The sequence below is a fragment of the Neodiprion virginianus genome, chromosome 4, assembly GCF_021901495.1.
Source record: "Neodiprion virginianus isolate iyNeoVirg1 chromosome 4, iyNeoVirg1.1, whole genome shotgun sequence".
Lineage (NCBI taxonomy): Eukaryota > Metazoa > Arthropoda > Insecta > Hymenoptera > Diprionidae > Neodiprion > Neodiprion virginianus.
The window spans coordinates 126736-141784 of record NC_060880.1 but is presented as its reverse complement, the minus strand read 5'-3'; the positions used below and the strand labels follow the sequence as shown (position 1 = coordinate 141784).

Below are 15049 nucleotides of genomic sequence, written 5' to 3'. Positions count from 1 at the left end.
AATCGATTAGTTCGAGAAAATTACTATGTATCATAGACGATGGTTCAATTATTGGATATCGCGTCTTGTGAGTTTCTGAGATACAGACTAGTCTGTAGCCGCACCTTGTACGGCGCTCGATCGAATAAGTTCCATTCATTATTGGAAGAAAACATTTTCTTACATCTTTCTCTACTACTTTCCGTATCAGGAAATGATTGCTTTGCTAATTAGGTGAATGTCTCAATACTGTAGTTTAATTGCATAATATTTAGAGCACAGTGGATATTTTTTACACGTGGTATTGCTCGGAAATAACCGTGCTAATCCCATAACTCGCAAAAATAGTGAAATTTTATTAATAGCGACTATAATGATAATCAAGTATTATGATACGCATTGAACATACAAAGTAACAATCTATACAACCCGCTCAATTTTCATATGAAGTATCAAATGGTTTTACGGAACGATTTGTCTTATTCTCGTGTTCATCATCAACATTGGTATTAATTGTAGTAGAAGTGGATAATGCATAGTGGATATTGTATTGATGTATTTACACGAAAGAGAAATTTTGTTGCATAAGAAAACCAATCCTGAATATAATTACGATAGCATAGACATCAAGTAAGTTCTAGAGTCTTACAAAGTAAAATACACCAGTAATCAGTATTATGATTAATATAATCTATCATTTGCGTGACTGTAAAGGGAGATTGACCGAAATAATAGCAAATTTAGTAATAATAGTGACAACAACAACAATAATAATAATAATAATAATAATCACAAACTCTCTTACCGCATAAATAATAAAGAAATATTCTTGGGAATTCTCCGAGGTTTAGAAGTTATCATTTCGGCAAAATGACAAAGTTTCCTTATTAGTAGCATACTGCGTAATATGTATCCGATTATCTATATTGTCGAAGCTAATTTTTTCGTACGTAGGTATAAATTTATGTAACTATATACGGGGGCATAGAAAAGTATGAAAATTTCGTTGGTATCACGTACAAATGGTTTTTGTCTTTGTCAAAAGAAATGGTCACTTTGGGCGATGACAGTTAATTACACGAAATATTAGCTGTCACAGAAAAAGCGCGTATGTGGCTTCGTGGTAATCTACATTGTCAGGTGGTGGGCCCAGGACAAAGCAACAAATGAAAAACCAGAGCTTGTAAATCCTATACCTATATTAGTATTCATATCCAATTTCACCGTAAGCATTGGAGATGAGACCTGAATTATAATACCTCGTTCTCTTCTACTTCTTTCAATAGTTATTGCCCATCAAAAATGTGTAACCGTACCGACACATATGCTATATATTAATTACAATAAGTATAGTAATGATGATGACGGTGCTGATGATAATGATGACGATGACGATGACGATGATGATGATGATAATAATAATAATATATAATAATGATAATAATAAAAATGCATGTATGCGCGGTATAAAATCGTCTCACCTCCCCCAATTCCTTGCATACAGCTTTGTGCGCGTATACTGCGGTATGAAATTCGAGGAAAGTATGTGGAAGTGTTGTACATACGACATTGTCCGTTGTTGGTAATGCTTTTGATATAGTTTCTTTCATACGTATAATCAGTCGCGGAGACGAACGACGCCGAGATACGCAAAGAATGCATTCTTGTATATTTGATAATAATATGGATAATATTAATGGTCGCGTACTACACGCATTAGAATTCCCACTTTGTCGCCGATTCGTAGTCCGTGTCACCAAGGCGAAATACCCCATTCTTACCAGCCGAAAGGTATCTGCCATCCGTCGACTTGATGCAAATGCGCGACGGTTCTCGCAACTCGAGATAAAACCCGTCAGACGGCACGTCAGCGTCCGACGTTACTCCCTCGCTGTCCGCGTGCCAGTATTTCCCATTTTGGCCTGCGAAAAAATGCACGTTTTAGCATCCGGCACAATTGCGTCATCCTTGAACGATAGTCGATGAAACAAGAACTTGGGATTTCAGGAAACCTTTGAATCGGACGATGCCGCGGTCGCACCGTTCGACGCGAATCGTCTCGTAGGAGGCCTTGTTGCACTCGAGTTTGGGACTGGCGTTACTCTTGAGGCCGACGAAGCCCTGCTCGCATCGCAGGACTAGAACGGGCCTGTTCATCAGGTAAAAGTAGAACTTGCTCGCCTCCGAGTCCCCGGCGGCGTCGGCATTGGCGTACAAGTGTCCGGACCGCTTTGTGGCGAGGAACTTTCCGTTGTTCGCTCGGAGGGCGACGGTGCCGTCGGCCTCCTGCCACACCAGGTCGAACAGGGCGTTCGACGACCGCTTGTGGTCCGAGGCCTGGATACCGCCGCCGGCTTCCAGGGTCCAGTAACGGTCCTGCATCGTTCTAAGGTACCATCTCTTCGTCGCTCGGTCGAACTCCAGCTGGAACGTCTCGTGGCCCGATATTTCGTCCTGATTTGCCGTCACGTCTACCCCTGTGGCAAGTCAAGTTCCACAGTGTAATAATATTGCATTAAATTAATATTGCAATCTTCAAGCGGTATATTGTATATTATATATTTAACAATGAAATATAGGTGTCGTTATCAAACAATCGCAACTATCATTGACCTATAAGTATTTTCCAACTGAATTCATCGTCAGCTGTTGCGGGATGATCTAGGGTTGTAACTCTGTACCTTTTATTACACGCATCGCAGACCCACCGGCAACGGAATTACCGAAATACTACGATCGATGCAGATATTTACTCACGCTGTCTCTGAATCCGATTCAAGGGACCTTTGGTCACGCGAATGCTTTGCGGATTCGAATACGAAAAATCGAATGAGACAGACTCGGTGTCAGAAGCAGAAGTGTCTAAACATTTTATGCAGAATCTAGCTGCAAACCTTGATTCTGTTTTGAATCGATGGAAATTGGGAGAGAACACGACAAATCGACACGATGACCAATCTTGCGAATTGGAACGGAAATGGAAACAGTTTGCGACGATTGAACAGCCTGAGGATCGAATAATCTCTGGAGAAGCTATTTGAAAAATTTATCCAAGCATGGAAGATCCAATAATAGTCCACCTCAAACCAAAGTGGCGAGGAGGGCGAGACGCGTAAAAATTGAATTTCATGCAGGTTTCCAGATTCTTATAGAGTAATTAATACCCAAGCGTAGCTCGTACATACAGTACTTCATTACAGTTTGCGTGACGCCGGTACGATATCCCGCATACCCATGTACAGATTACGCGGCCAAGAAGAAACCACAAGAGAAAGGAAACGGCACCGGAAGTGGAACCGGCCGTGATTTCCGGAACAGCCGGCACGCATCGCTGTTATAATCTCGCAAGACTAATTGCGTAATCTGCATTTCGTACAATTATGACACAAAAATCGGCGCCTTTTCCTCTTTTCCAAACTGGCAGTATTCGTTATTCAATTTTCACGACGAATTGTAATATTACATGTAAGTGCATTTGAAATTACTATAAAGGACTCCCCGGGACTGTATAGAATTGCTGTAATTGAAGCTGTAATATTGGTAAAAATTATTGGAGAGATAGAAATAGCAGGTTCTCAACGTGATGAATTAAAACTGCGTTGATCATTTCTGAAATAATCAATCGAAATTAGTGAAGAATAGTTGAAAGTGGTCAAGTTTGATTGAAGTTGCGGGTACGTGCAGAGCGAGAGGTGAGGAAAATCCTCACAGAATGAGAATAAGAATGAAAAGGTAAAGACATTCCATGTCCTGTCCTAGAACGGCGCGAGCTCACACACACATGTACACATTATTACATATTTCAACCGGTTTGAACCGAACCCGAGTACCGTCCGACGTGAAGAATTCAGACCTTGTCCAGCGAGCGTCCGTGCCGGCTACAACTTGCAGCGTACCTTCTTGTAGGTACAGAGTACTGCATCGTAATGCCTTGCCGTGTTTTTATGCCGAGCTATACGTATCCGTATATAGTACATACATATACACAAGATGTATAAGGTGTGAGGTAACGAGGAGACTAGAGACCGCCTATAACGAAGCTTTTCACTGTAAAACGGGATATCGGCTAAGGTTGTCGCGCGGTCGAGATCGTGCTCCAACGTCAATGGAACTCGACACCCTAAACAATTCATTCTTAGCCTCCGCTCACGCTGCGACCGGGAATGTTCGTTTTTGAAGAAAATAGCGTTTCTCATCGACTGTTTTAGTTCGCTTCCTTTCGTTGCGTTTCCAAATGTAATCGCATAATGGGCAACGGAAAGTTTTGAAAATGAATGCAGGGATATCTCGTACGCATCCTGAATAAGATCTTAAATTGATTTCAATGCCTTATCATGCATGAAAGAAATTGAGCCATATTTTACGATATTGGGCATTGCGTATAGTATACAGATAAATGACGAGGAACGAGTGTGAAATACCATTTTTAGAATAATGTTTTGCAATTTGATTGGGAGACATTTTTTTGTGAAAACGCCGTTGAAAATTTGAAAATTAACGTTGTACGTGGGTGTATTCACGATCGTCACGTTCTCTCGCACGTCATGTTACTATAAGTATTTTATATTATACTTTAAAAATCGTGGCGTAAACGACGTAAAACCAAATTCGCGGGATGCCGCGATGCCGATCATTTCACGAGCTCTGTAATGAATAACGAATCAATTATAACGGGACTTCTCAAGACCTAGGCATGACGAAGATTGCAAAGAAACGCGGAATTCGTTTTGATAGACACAGAGAAACACTCAAATCGTTGATTCAAATTCCCTTCGTTAGACTGTGGATTAATTGATTTCCTTCATACATAATGATATATCAATAATATCATATAAAGACATTGTTAAATTATGACTGTTCTTCTTTCCGCGATTGTTCTTAATAATGGTAAATTAGATCACATTCAATGTTTTATCCAAAATATACCTAATTAAATGCGCCTGATACTCGGCTGCGATAAAAGTTTTGAATCTGTGTTGGGCCAGCGCAGGATGAACGCGCAATTAATTAGTATCCTGGCGGCGTAGGGACGTGGGATGAACACCGCGGAGTCATGAATTTTTCATACATCAACTTCCGGCCTCTGTCCGCTCTGGGTTATAAATAAATACACGCTGTATCTCCACGTATCCATCCCTACACGTATATAACGTAAGTAACTATTGTGTACGAACTTCGGCGGGTTTGAAAATTATAGTCGATTGATTGATTGATTGATTATTTTGCAGCAGATTAATGCAACGCGGAGAATTATTCACGCAAAGTGACAGTAATGTTGATAAAAGAATGCAGCCGCGACTCCGGTGATACACGGTCTGAACACTCGCGTACGAGAGACGTGAGCTTCGATATTATATGCAATAACGATTAGCTTCGATCGGAACACGGATGTAATCACGTGATTCAGCGAGGCAACGACGTTGCTCGGATATCACGCATCATTTCTTATCTCGATGAGGAGAACAAAATAAAAAAAAAAAATGTGAATATTGTGCAATCGTTCAACTCTCCGGGATTACACAAGTCGACCCGTAAGGATTTACTGCACCGCGAGATTCACGTATCAATTGTTGCGTCAAATTTATCACCAGCATATATAAGCCACTTGATAACGTAATTTATTGTTTGTTATTTTATTTTTTATCCCTACAAATCGCAAGTATGAGAAATCGCAATGCGAGGCGGAACGCGGGAGAAACAAATTTCTGTTTAAAACCCGTGCAATAAAAAATTGTAAAACTCTAATTGTTTCGCAGAAAAAGGTACACTACGTCAATTAGGTCTAGCGCATAATTCACCCCGTCTATGATCGGATTCGAAAATCACCGAATTTGGTACCCGTCCTTCGGCGGACTCTGTATGACGTTGCATTAGAAGGAGCTAGGCGGCAGATTACAGTTGGGCATACTCGTATACCTATTCACCCTTGTATACATCGGGTATATAAGCCGTCTAGTACGCGCTAATCAACAATAGACCGAGGTATATTATTCCCTTCGTCTTATAGTTTCTCTGCGTGTGTATGCGCAGAAATAACGTATAACGATGCAACGATACTTTGCAGTTGCAACGAACCAGTGCAGTTCTTCGAAGACACCTCACACAACAACGAACCTATACGTATACGTATACGTATGTAGACATGTATTACGTATAGTTAAGGCGTTTATCTGTACTTATGAAGATTATATGTATAATCAAGGAACGCGGTGGACAATAAATGGGGCACAATAAATGTGCACTGTGCGCACATTTCTCGGAACTCTACTTGACTGCACTCTGCAATAAGTTGTAATTTAAACGAGTTTCATGCTAGCGGCGCACGAATGAAACAGGATCAACTGTGAAAGAAACAATTTTCACGATCGCTTGCGGATCTGTGTCCCGATTTTTCTGTCTGGGCGAATTTGTCATATTGAAAGTCATTTCTTGCAAGTAGGATTTTTCTTCGCTATTGAAAACTTGTGTAAAACTATACATTCAATCACTATCGTGGTAGTCATTATCATCGTCAGTCTCCATCTTCCTTTCGAGTTTCCTCGATTTCGCTTCAATTTTCATCATTTCAACTCGGATTAAATGTTCTTGGCCGTCTTGTTTCCATCAATGTTTTTCTTTTCTTCACTACTTGGGAAGCCATTATACTACCAAGTCAAACAAGACAATTTGAACTCCGTCGTGGAACAAACAGGATGGACAATGGGGCGGAAATATAAATGTAGCCTGTCGGTTACTTGTGGGTTTCGGCCGACATACTGTATCGTTCAACGATAAGAGATAGCCGACGGAAGGGAGACATCACGGAAGATGAAAATGACTAGTGTTTTTTCTACCAGAGGACTTTATTCTAATCCTCGTTCGTTTACTTTTTTTTCACTTGCCTGTTTTCACCCGAAGGTATCTTGAAAATTGTTTCTCTCATTACAACATATTCATTGGTAACCATTGTTAAATTTATAAAAGCGAGCGAAAAAGTAAACGAAAGAAAAAAGACCCTCACGTGTATAGTATAAGAAAGACCTCGATTCAAAGCGAATGATACATTGTCAATTTTCGAAGCGTAGAAATATTTCCGATATAAACGAGATGAATAAATAGCCAGATTTTGGAAAAACTCACCCTGCTTAACGGATACGTAGCGGTGATTTAACGCAGCGACGAAAGAAGCCTGCGGCAGCGAATCCTCAAGCGAGAAGAGTTCGTCGCGCGTAACGGTGTTGGATCTGGACTTGAGTACCGCCTTGCTGCCGATCGGGGCCAAGTAGGCACCGCTCACGTCTCTACAATGGCATAAAGAGAAAAATGAAATTCACAAGCTTAAAATAATTCATCTACAATAACGGGTTGCTTCGATCTTTTATCCACCTGAGGGCGAGCATCCCCGCGTGGAATTCAGCGGCATACAAACAGTCGCGAGTGCAGTAGTCGAGCAGCTTTCCGTCGCGAGCCAAGTACTTGTTGTTGCAGGTATGAAGAGCGTAGTGTCCACCGATACCGGCCTCGCTTCGGGTCGAGTTTCCATCCGTCGTACCTGCGTCAGGCATTGCGGACGGTCTGAATTCCAGGGTGAATAAGGTATCCTCGCCCCACGGCACCGGGGCATCGACGTGGATCTCGTCCTGAGCCGCGCTCAGGTGAGCGAAACGCTTACGGCCCGCTGATCTCAAGTTCACCTGCGGCGCAGCGATCATGATTATTCACGCGCAACGAGGATAAATGTCCGGTACGGGTGTGATATGGGCGTAGAGCATTTCGTCGAGAGGTTGTGTATGTCGTCGGGTGAAATTCGGCCGGAACGCCGTAGCTACAAGTTCTTTACCTGAGGTCGAGCGGCAAGGTGAACGAGCCAGTATTCGGCGTTGCCGGGAACCTTGGCCGTGCATTTCAGCTCATCCTGACTCGAACCGAGGAAGTAGCCCCTCTGAATGTTCCTCAGAGCCCATCTGCCGCTTCCTGGACCGAGGAAAATTCATCGAATCAACCATATGCAGGATCGGGAACTTGGACGCGAGCGTCCGCTTCTCGCGTATTGTTTAGAATACTGTGTAATATGCTTGGACGGCGAGCCAAGCCGGAATATAGTGTAGTGAAGCGTCTGTTCACTTTCACACCGCGATTTCCAATAAATTAGAACTGTTACACGAGACTGACAACGAACGCACCGTATATATAAATCAATTGCGATTACTTTTTTTTTTTTCTAATTTGCAAACGTGCGATAATACATACAGTTGTAAATACGAGTCACACTGCCGTTATACGCAGGGGATTGCTCGTCGACTTTGCCGACGAATTTCGAGATGCACGGCTCGTTAGTTTTATTCTCAGCGCTAAACGGCTATAGCCGCAGCGCGGGTATACAACGTTTTCACGCTGGTGCAGAATATTTGCCAGGTGTTTCTCTCTTTTCACACCTACCAGCAGGAGAATACTGTAGACGGACGGGCCACGGCCAATACTTGACTTGAGCATGATGCCTGTAATTCAACAACAGACTCAACATCCTTTTTCATATATGTAATTTTTTTTTTCTCAATTCACCGACGACCGTTCGGTCTCTTAACCGACCGCGATACCGATTCGTATGCGACAATCGCGACGCTATAAACGTCCCTTGTATACGGTCGTATAAGGATAAAACGACCCAGCAGCAATCGATATTGATGCGCGTCATCTGAAACTAATCTGTAGAATGCACATAGAACGGAGTCAAATAAAATTGCAGTTGCGGCGTACCGTCAGACGCGACCTGGATTTGAAAGGCACATCCAGGATCGGCGGTGTCCTCGGCCTCGCAAGTGACGTTGCCGAACTGATCGACGGCCAAGTAACGGTCGAGATGAGACCGCAGGAATACTTGTTGCTCGCTTCCCTCCAACGTCCACAGCTGCTTCTTCTTCAAACTTGCACCGTTCGCGTTTATCTTAAAACCGAACGTCTCCGCCGTCAGGTACTTGAACTGTCCGTTTATCAAACCCACCTGTAGTCAAGTTTCAGCAACAATTTATACATACATTTTGGTACGGCAGATAATACGGAAAGGCGAGAAAATTAATTCAGGAAGAAACGAATCCAGCTACATAAAATAGCTATTCTCCGAAGCAGTTTTTTAAAATCTTTCGGATTTTTTCCTGATCTTTCGCCATAAGTTTCAACGAGAAGGTAGAAAAAAATATGAAGAACGAAGACTGGAAACTAACCGTCCAGCCAGTCCGGTCGACACCGTTATCGGAGCTCCCGTTTTCCGAGCCGTTCGTTTGCATGGTGCAGAGAAGTCTAACGGATCGTCGCAGTCGAGGTTTCCGTTTCCCTGATCCGACGGAGGCTCCAAGTTGATACGGAGATATCTCAGTTAGGTATCGCCGATCGCTCTCCGATTTCGTCGGTTGTCGTCGGAGGGTGTAGTCGCGCTGGTTACTGCCGGCTCTCCGTTTTGGTGAATTTGGCAGCGTATACTCGCTCGCACTTGTATATTCCGAGTAAATGTCTGCGAACAGGGATGCGAGAAACATTGTATCGGTACGGATATTAATCCATCGTACAGTTTTTCATAGGCTTAAATATATTTTTCAATCACGGTACCGAAATTTCGAAAGTTGCAAATCTCAATCCAAGAATGCATTCGTGGTCAGACTTATGAATAGGATGCTGCAAGAATCTCTGTATAGTAACGCGGAGTAAACAATTTTATGCCAGCAATGTTCGATATTGGAAAATTATTCCAATTTTCACGAAAACTTGCGATTCGAGGTATAATTATAGAAATTTATTGTCAATATATTTATAGGCAGATACTGCAACAGAGGTTGAAGAATTTTACGCAATTCGGGGTTGCGAGGTGGGTGTGGTGCGGTTCGAACATTTTCCCGGGTTATTGATTTCAAGGACAAGGCCGGGATTGCCGGCTGGCGGGCGAGCCGGCTGCGTCGGACAGCGACGAAGTGGTTCTTCGTACAAAATGTCCCCCCGCATATTCGTAGTACAACTGGGTATACAGGGTGGTCGGTTTCAACAAGCCCAGGTGAATATGTCAAGAACGAAAGTCGCGTGTCGATGGCGAAAACAATTACCACCAACGGTTCGTCCAGCATTACTCTGGAGAAAATTACAAAAGTAGAGAAATAATTTCAAGTTTTTGCTATTACGTCTTTGAATTTTCTTTCGATCACGCTATCAGCGGCATATGTCCAAAGTGCGTGTTCCTTGTCTGAAACCAAAGTTTATACTCGCGAGATCCTGGAGGAGGTCCAATCGACAAATTTAATAGTCAACGTATATCGGCATTATCTTTTTTAGTTTTTGAAATACTCGACGGTGATAATGCAGGTACGTGCATGCATACACGAACGAGTGTTCTCATTGTCAGTATTAAGCGGCGAGCAGCTCCGTAAAACGAACCAAATTAAAATTCATTCAATATACGTAGGATTTCTGATGACAGGAAATACCAAGACGTTGTAATTCTAATCCGCTTGACCGTTGAAGCCTAGTCATAAATCGCTTGGAATACCGCTACATGAGGTGATCGCGCATCGGTATCAAACTTACGATACGTATTATACACGGAAAAGAAGCATCTATAAGTTCTACGTAATCAAGTTTCCCATCGTGCACCATACTCTCCCTGGTTTTATTTCGTTCTTTTTTTGTCTTCAAATTTCCATGTACTTTTATATTTCCCATATCTCATCGTGATACGTTTACACGGGTGGAAGCTGAAATGACGTTGCGGAATTCCCATATCGACGCGGGTCAAGGGCGGACGAACGGGCGGAAGGAAGCAGCGTCGACGAAGGACGAGTTCCGGGCCAAAGGCAGGGACAGATATAAGCTGAATTCGCACAGTTCGTGACTCGTTTATTGATCCCCCGCGGACGTGGATTCTCGCGGTGGGAAAAGCGGAAGAGTGAGAACGTCGCCAATAATCATGCAACGCAAGAGATAGTTTCACGGGCGTGCAAAAACTTGCAGCAGAAAACCCGGGGACTCGATTGTCCGATGCTCTGCACGACGCTTCAGCGTTTATCGTTCTCATTCGTGTACGCTTGTTTTTGTTCAATAAGATATGTCTCACAGAGAAAGCAAAATACGATCTCGAGGCATGGAAGTATTCCGCCCCTATGTGTATAAGCGTTATATCTTCATCATCAACATATTCTCCATAATCGATAAGTTGACGCTACGGCAGGATCTAGCGATCAAGCACTGCGTTTGGTCTTCCTTGGATTCGGTGTAGGCCATATTTAGAAACGGTAGATGCGAGCCTCGCTAAATATAGAAAATGTGAGCCAGTAACATCGTGTGCATGTAGCATAAGGTATACGTGAAAATGTGTGTACGTTCGATGCTAGTAGCGCGTGTACGAGTTGCGACCCAACACGGACGGCCTTTGAAGGCGCACGCGCCACACATTTACAGTGCGGTGGTAGTGGTGGCGGTGCTGCTGCAGCGCTTTGGCCAGGCCGAGGTCAAGGTTTTCGATTTTATACCGAAAAAGATCCGACTTCTATTCCGTTCCTTTCTTCTCTTTGTCTTGTGAGATTGCGGCGGAAGTTCATTGCTCGTGAGAACCGAAACTCGAAACCGGGTACGATAGGTATACTCACCGTGACGATTACACCGGGTACAGTGTGTTAAACTGCCTCGCAAGTACAATAAGTAGATATAAAGAACTTTGAAACGTTGCAGTCTGAAGTACCCTCGCCTTCCGCTGACCGTCGATCAGGCTTACAATTAGCCGAATGTCGATGGACACGGTATATTGTTGTACGTATAATTTGTATCTAAGTGATCGCGAAAAAACAAAAATATATCACCATACCGGAGTGATTGTAGACTAGGGCGCGGGCGTAGTGGAAGAATTTCATCTTCTTCGTCATCTTCTTGCCGGCTTTTACGCGCGGATTACGAGAAGCGTCACTCGGAAAACCCACGCGAAAGAACTTTTTTATGGGATTGCGTCTTCAGGTTCTTACAGTTAGACGATCGTTAAATTTCAATTCTAATTCAGACACTCAGGGTTGTATACGAAGTCTTAATCACCGTATAACAGAGTCGTACAAGCATAGATTACCCAAAAGTTGCATTTAGTATTACGAGACCTATAATCGTCGAAGATCGTTCAAATATAATGCAGGTCGTCCAGAACGTCGAAGACGTGGTCGTGTGAAAGAATTCTTTCGAGCGGATTTTCAGAATTTCGAACTACAACTATTCAGCCTGACAAATGGGTCTGGAAATGAGATTTTTTTCTCGCTCCGCCCTGTTACACGGAATTTGGGAAGTCGATTCGCGGCTGTGCAATTTCCCAGAGTGTAATATAAAAAATACCCACGAAAGCGGAGCAAAGAGGCGTGTCTGGTATAAATGAGAGCCGAGAGCACCGTAATCACTAATCGCTATTGCAGGAGTCAAGTAGGTACAAGTTTCGCAGCAGCCGCGCAGGAGGACCGCCGCCTGTCGAGTTCCCACATGCCTAATCGGATCACGATCGACACGTAAGACGTTTGAAAATGAAACATATCGGCGCAAACGATATACAACATCCACCCGAGTCGTGATAATAATGAAAGAACGAACAGAGTTTCTACAGCGTACTTCGTCGGCTCTGCTCGACGCTCGTTTTCGGATTTCCAGCCGTTTCGTTCCATTTTCACACCCTCTACATTACTACCCGGTGTGCTGTAGGTTCCCGGCGCGGCTCGGGGTTGGTCCCCCGCCGCCCCGGAATGTGACGTTACGTTCGACGCGCCACTCCGAAACAGGCAGACGAACGAGGGGAGAGTGACTCACCCGCCCCGCGTTGAAAACTACGCGAGTCAGCGTCGTCGGCCGTCGCCCATCTCGGCAGCCGTCCGTGCGGACCAAAGGGTGGATTCTTGGCATAAAAACACTCCCCGGGCCCAGAGGAGACGAGAGGAGAGCGCCAAGTACGCGTGCCGAACGATCTCCGATTGTGAGTTCACCGTAACCCCGCCGGCACCCGTTGAATAGGGACAAAAATATCGAAACAAAGGCTCAACTAGCGACACGAAAATGAGGTGTAAAATCTGTCACCTCCTAAATTTATTTTCTTCCGTATCATTTCTTACAACAGCTATTCCACTCTCTGGGAGGGGTTGCAGAGCGTGACACATTGCAGTACAATGCAAATTTCTCCCCCGCCGCTGTTCGTAAGAGCAGGCAGAGCAGGCGTTCACTAATTTGCATCTACTGTTTGCAAAATTTTACAACTGATTCACGCTAATATCAGCCTCGATCTCGCGCAGGAATACCATCCCGAGAAACGTTGAGTTCCGAGTGGGATGAAGTGAGGTATTAAATTTTCACGCGTATCACGCCCTTGACTCTCCACTCTACGTTTGCTGTCATTTCCCACAGATTTCCGCTATCGGTATAGTCGCCTATAATTAATAATTCACGCAACGACCGCACGATAATTGTTTACTCCGGTGTACGTAGACACCGAGAGTCAAGGTACCGTGCCGGCAACCGGTTCCACCACGGGGGCCGAGCAAACAATCAATTTACAATAACGCAATCGTTACGACGTTTACGTTCAAGTAATTACAATTATAACCCGTGAAACACGCGCAGCACCATCATTGAAGACGCACGAAGTGCCGCTTACCGCAGTCACGTGATCAATGTGCACAATTTATACGGTACATTGTTAAATGGTATGATTATTTATCATTATTGAAACAATTTCCGTCCTTCGCAAAGCTTACGGCGCCAGTTAGGTGTCAATGGGATTCGGTTATCGAATGACGAGTGGCTTACTCACCTGCCGATCACGATTCAGTCAGCGCCTCCGTGATGTCGCCAAAATTCACGTCCCTGTGTACGTATGTGATCGACAACCGTCCGTGACCGAAGCAAGTACGGTACCAATGCCTAAGGACCTCGCTACGCGACGCTCGACTCGCGACTGAGCCTCTGTCTGACGCTGCCGGAGAAGGGTGGCAACACATGGTGGTTCCACCGTGTGGCAATATCATGGCAACGAGAGTCTACCCGTGATCCTTTGCGCCGCGATTCCTGGCCAATCAGCGGACTCCCTCGCCACCTCTCGACGACGTCCGAATTTTTGGACGCCGCGTCGATCTACGATAAGACTGATCGCTTTTTTACACTTGAGAAATACTTATGAAATAACTTTTCGATGCCAATTTGTGAGAAAACCCGTAAACCGAGGCACACATTTATTTTCACATGCATTAAAGAAATACAGAGAACACTGTGTGGCGCGATTGTACCTCATAGTTCCCACCATACCATGGTGGAAGGATTGCATTATAATACATCCACAATGACCATGACCGTTCAAACGTCACAGGTATAATACGTTGTGATGATTGAACGCGGGACCGTGATTTAATTGATTTACTCGGAAAATTTCACTCGAGTATAACAGTAATATGCCGCACGGTCTATGATCGAGAGGATAGGATTAGGTATATTCTGTTAAGAAATCATACGTGTGTCGTTAATACCAATTAAACAACAAATGCGCGGCCTTAGCACGAATTAATTTAATCTTCAACAGGCGATGGCCTTTCGAGCGCATCTAATTGGACTCTACTGTATAATTTTTAGGAATCATGGTCTGTAAATTTTCAGGTCGCTCGCAAATCTTTTACAGCTAATTCTCAGCATTAATAGTCACTGCGCTGATTCTGGAGTCGATGAATATTCACAATTAAAGGCGATTCATTTATAATACACGACACCGGCCGTGTATGAAAAAGTGAAGGAATACACGGACCATACATGTACACACTGTGTATTCAATACGTGGTATAATGGTTAATTCTCAATCGTATAATATCTATAAGCTGGGGCTAGAACTTTATCGCATATACCTATGTTATGAAAACAGGATGACGTTGCAGATGTTAACATCGCGTCCTTTCCAAACGGCCTATCTTTTTTTACACCCGAAGCCAGCCAGGGGGTCGTCGGATGCTGTTGGTTCATTAAGATCGGTTCAGAATTTGATTCGTACTCGTTGTAATGTGACGCATCGAAAGGTTTTCGAACATGTCCTCAGCACTGCACAATTTTAGAA

At 43.8% G+C, this 15049-nt stretch overlaps 1 protein-coding gene across 1 annotated transcript; it reads right to left on the bottom strand.

Moving 5' to 3' along the window:
• Positions 1-311: 311 nt before the first annotated feature.
• On the bottom strand, positions 312-13924 carry LOC124302212 (protein singed). Its single transcript, XM_046758120.1, has 8 exons — positions 13766-13924; positions 9180-9466; positions 8716-8959; positions 7799-7932; positions 7345-7652; positions 7099-7259; positions 1992-2456; positions 312-1901 (listed from the first exon to the last, which is right to left on the bottom strand). Exons 2-8 carry the CDS (start codon positions 9240-9242, stop codon positions 1696-1698), a joined length of 1581 nt encoding a protein of 526 aa, XP_046614076.1. The 5' UTR covers positions 9243-9466; positions 13766-13924; the 3' UTR covers positions 312-1695.
• Between the last annotated feature and the right edge of the window lie 1125 nt (positions 13925-15049).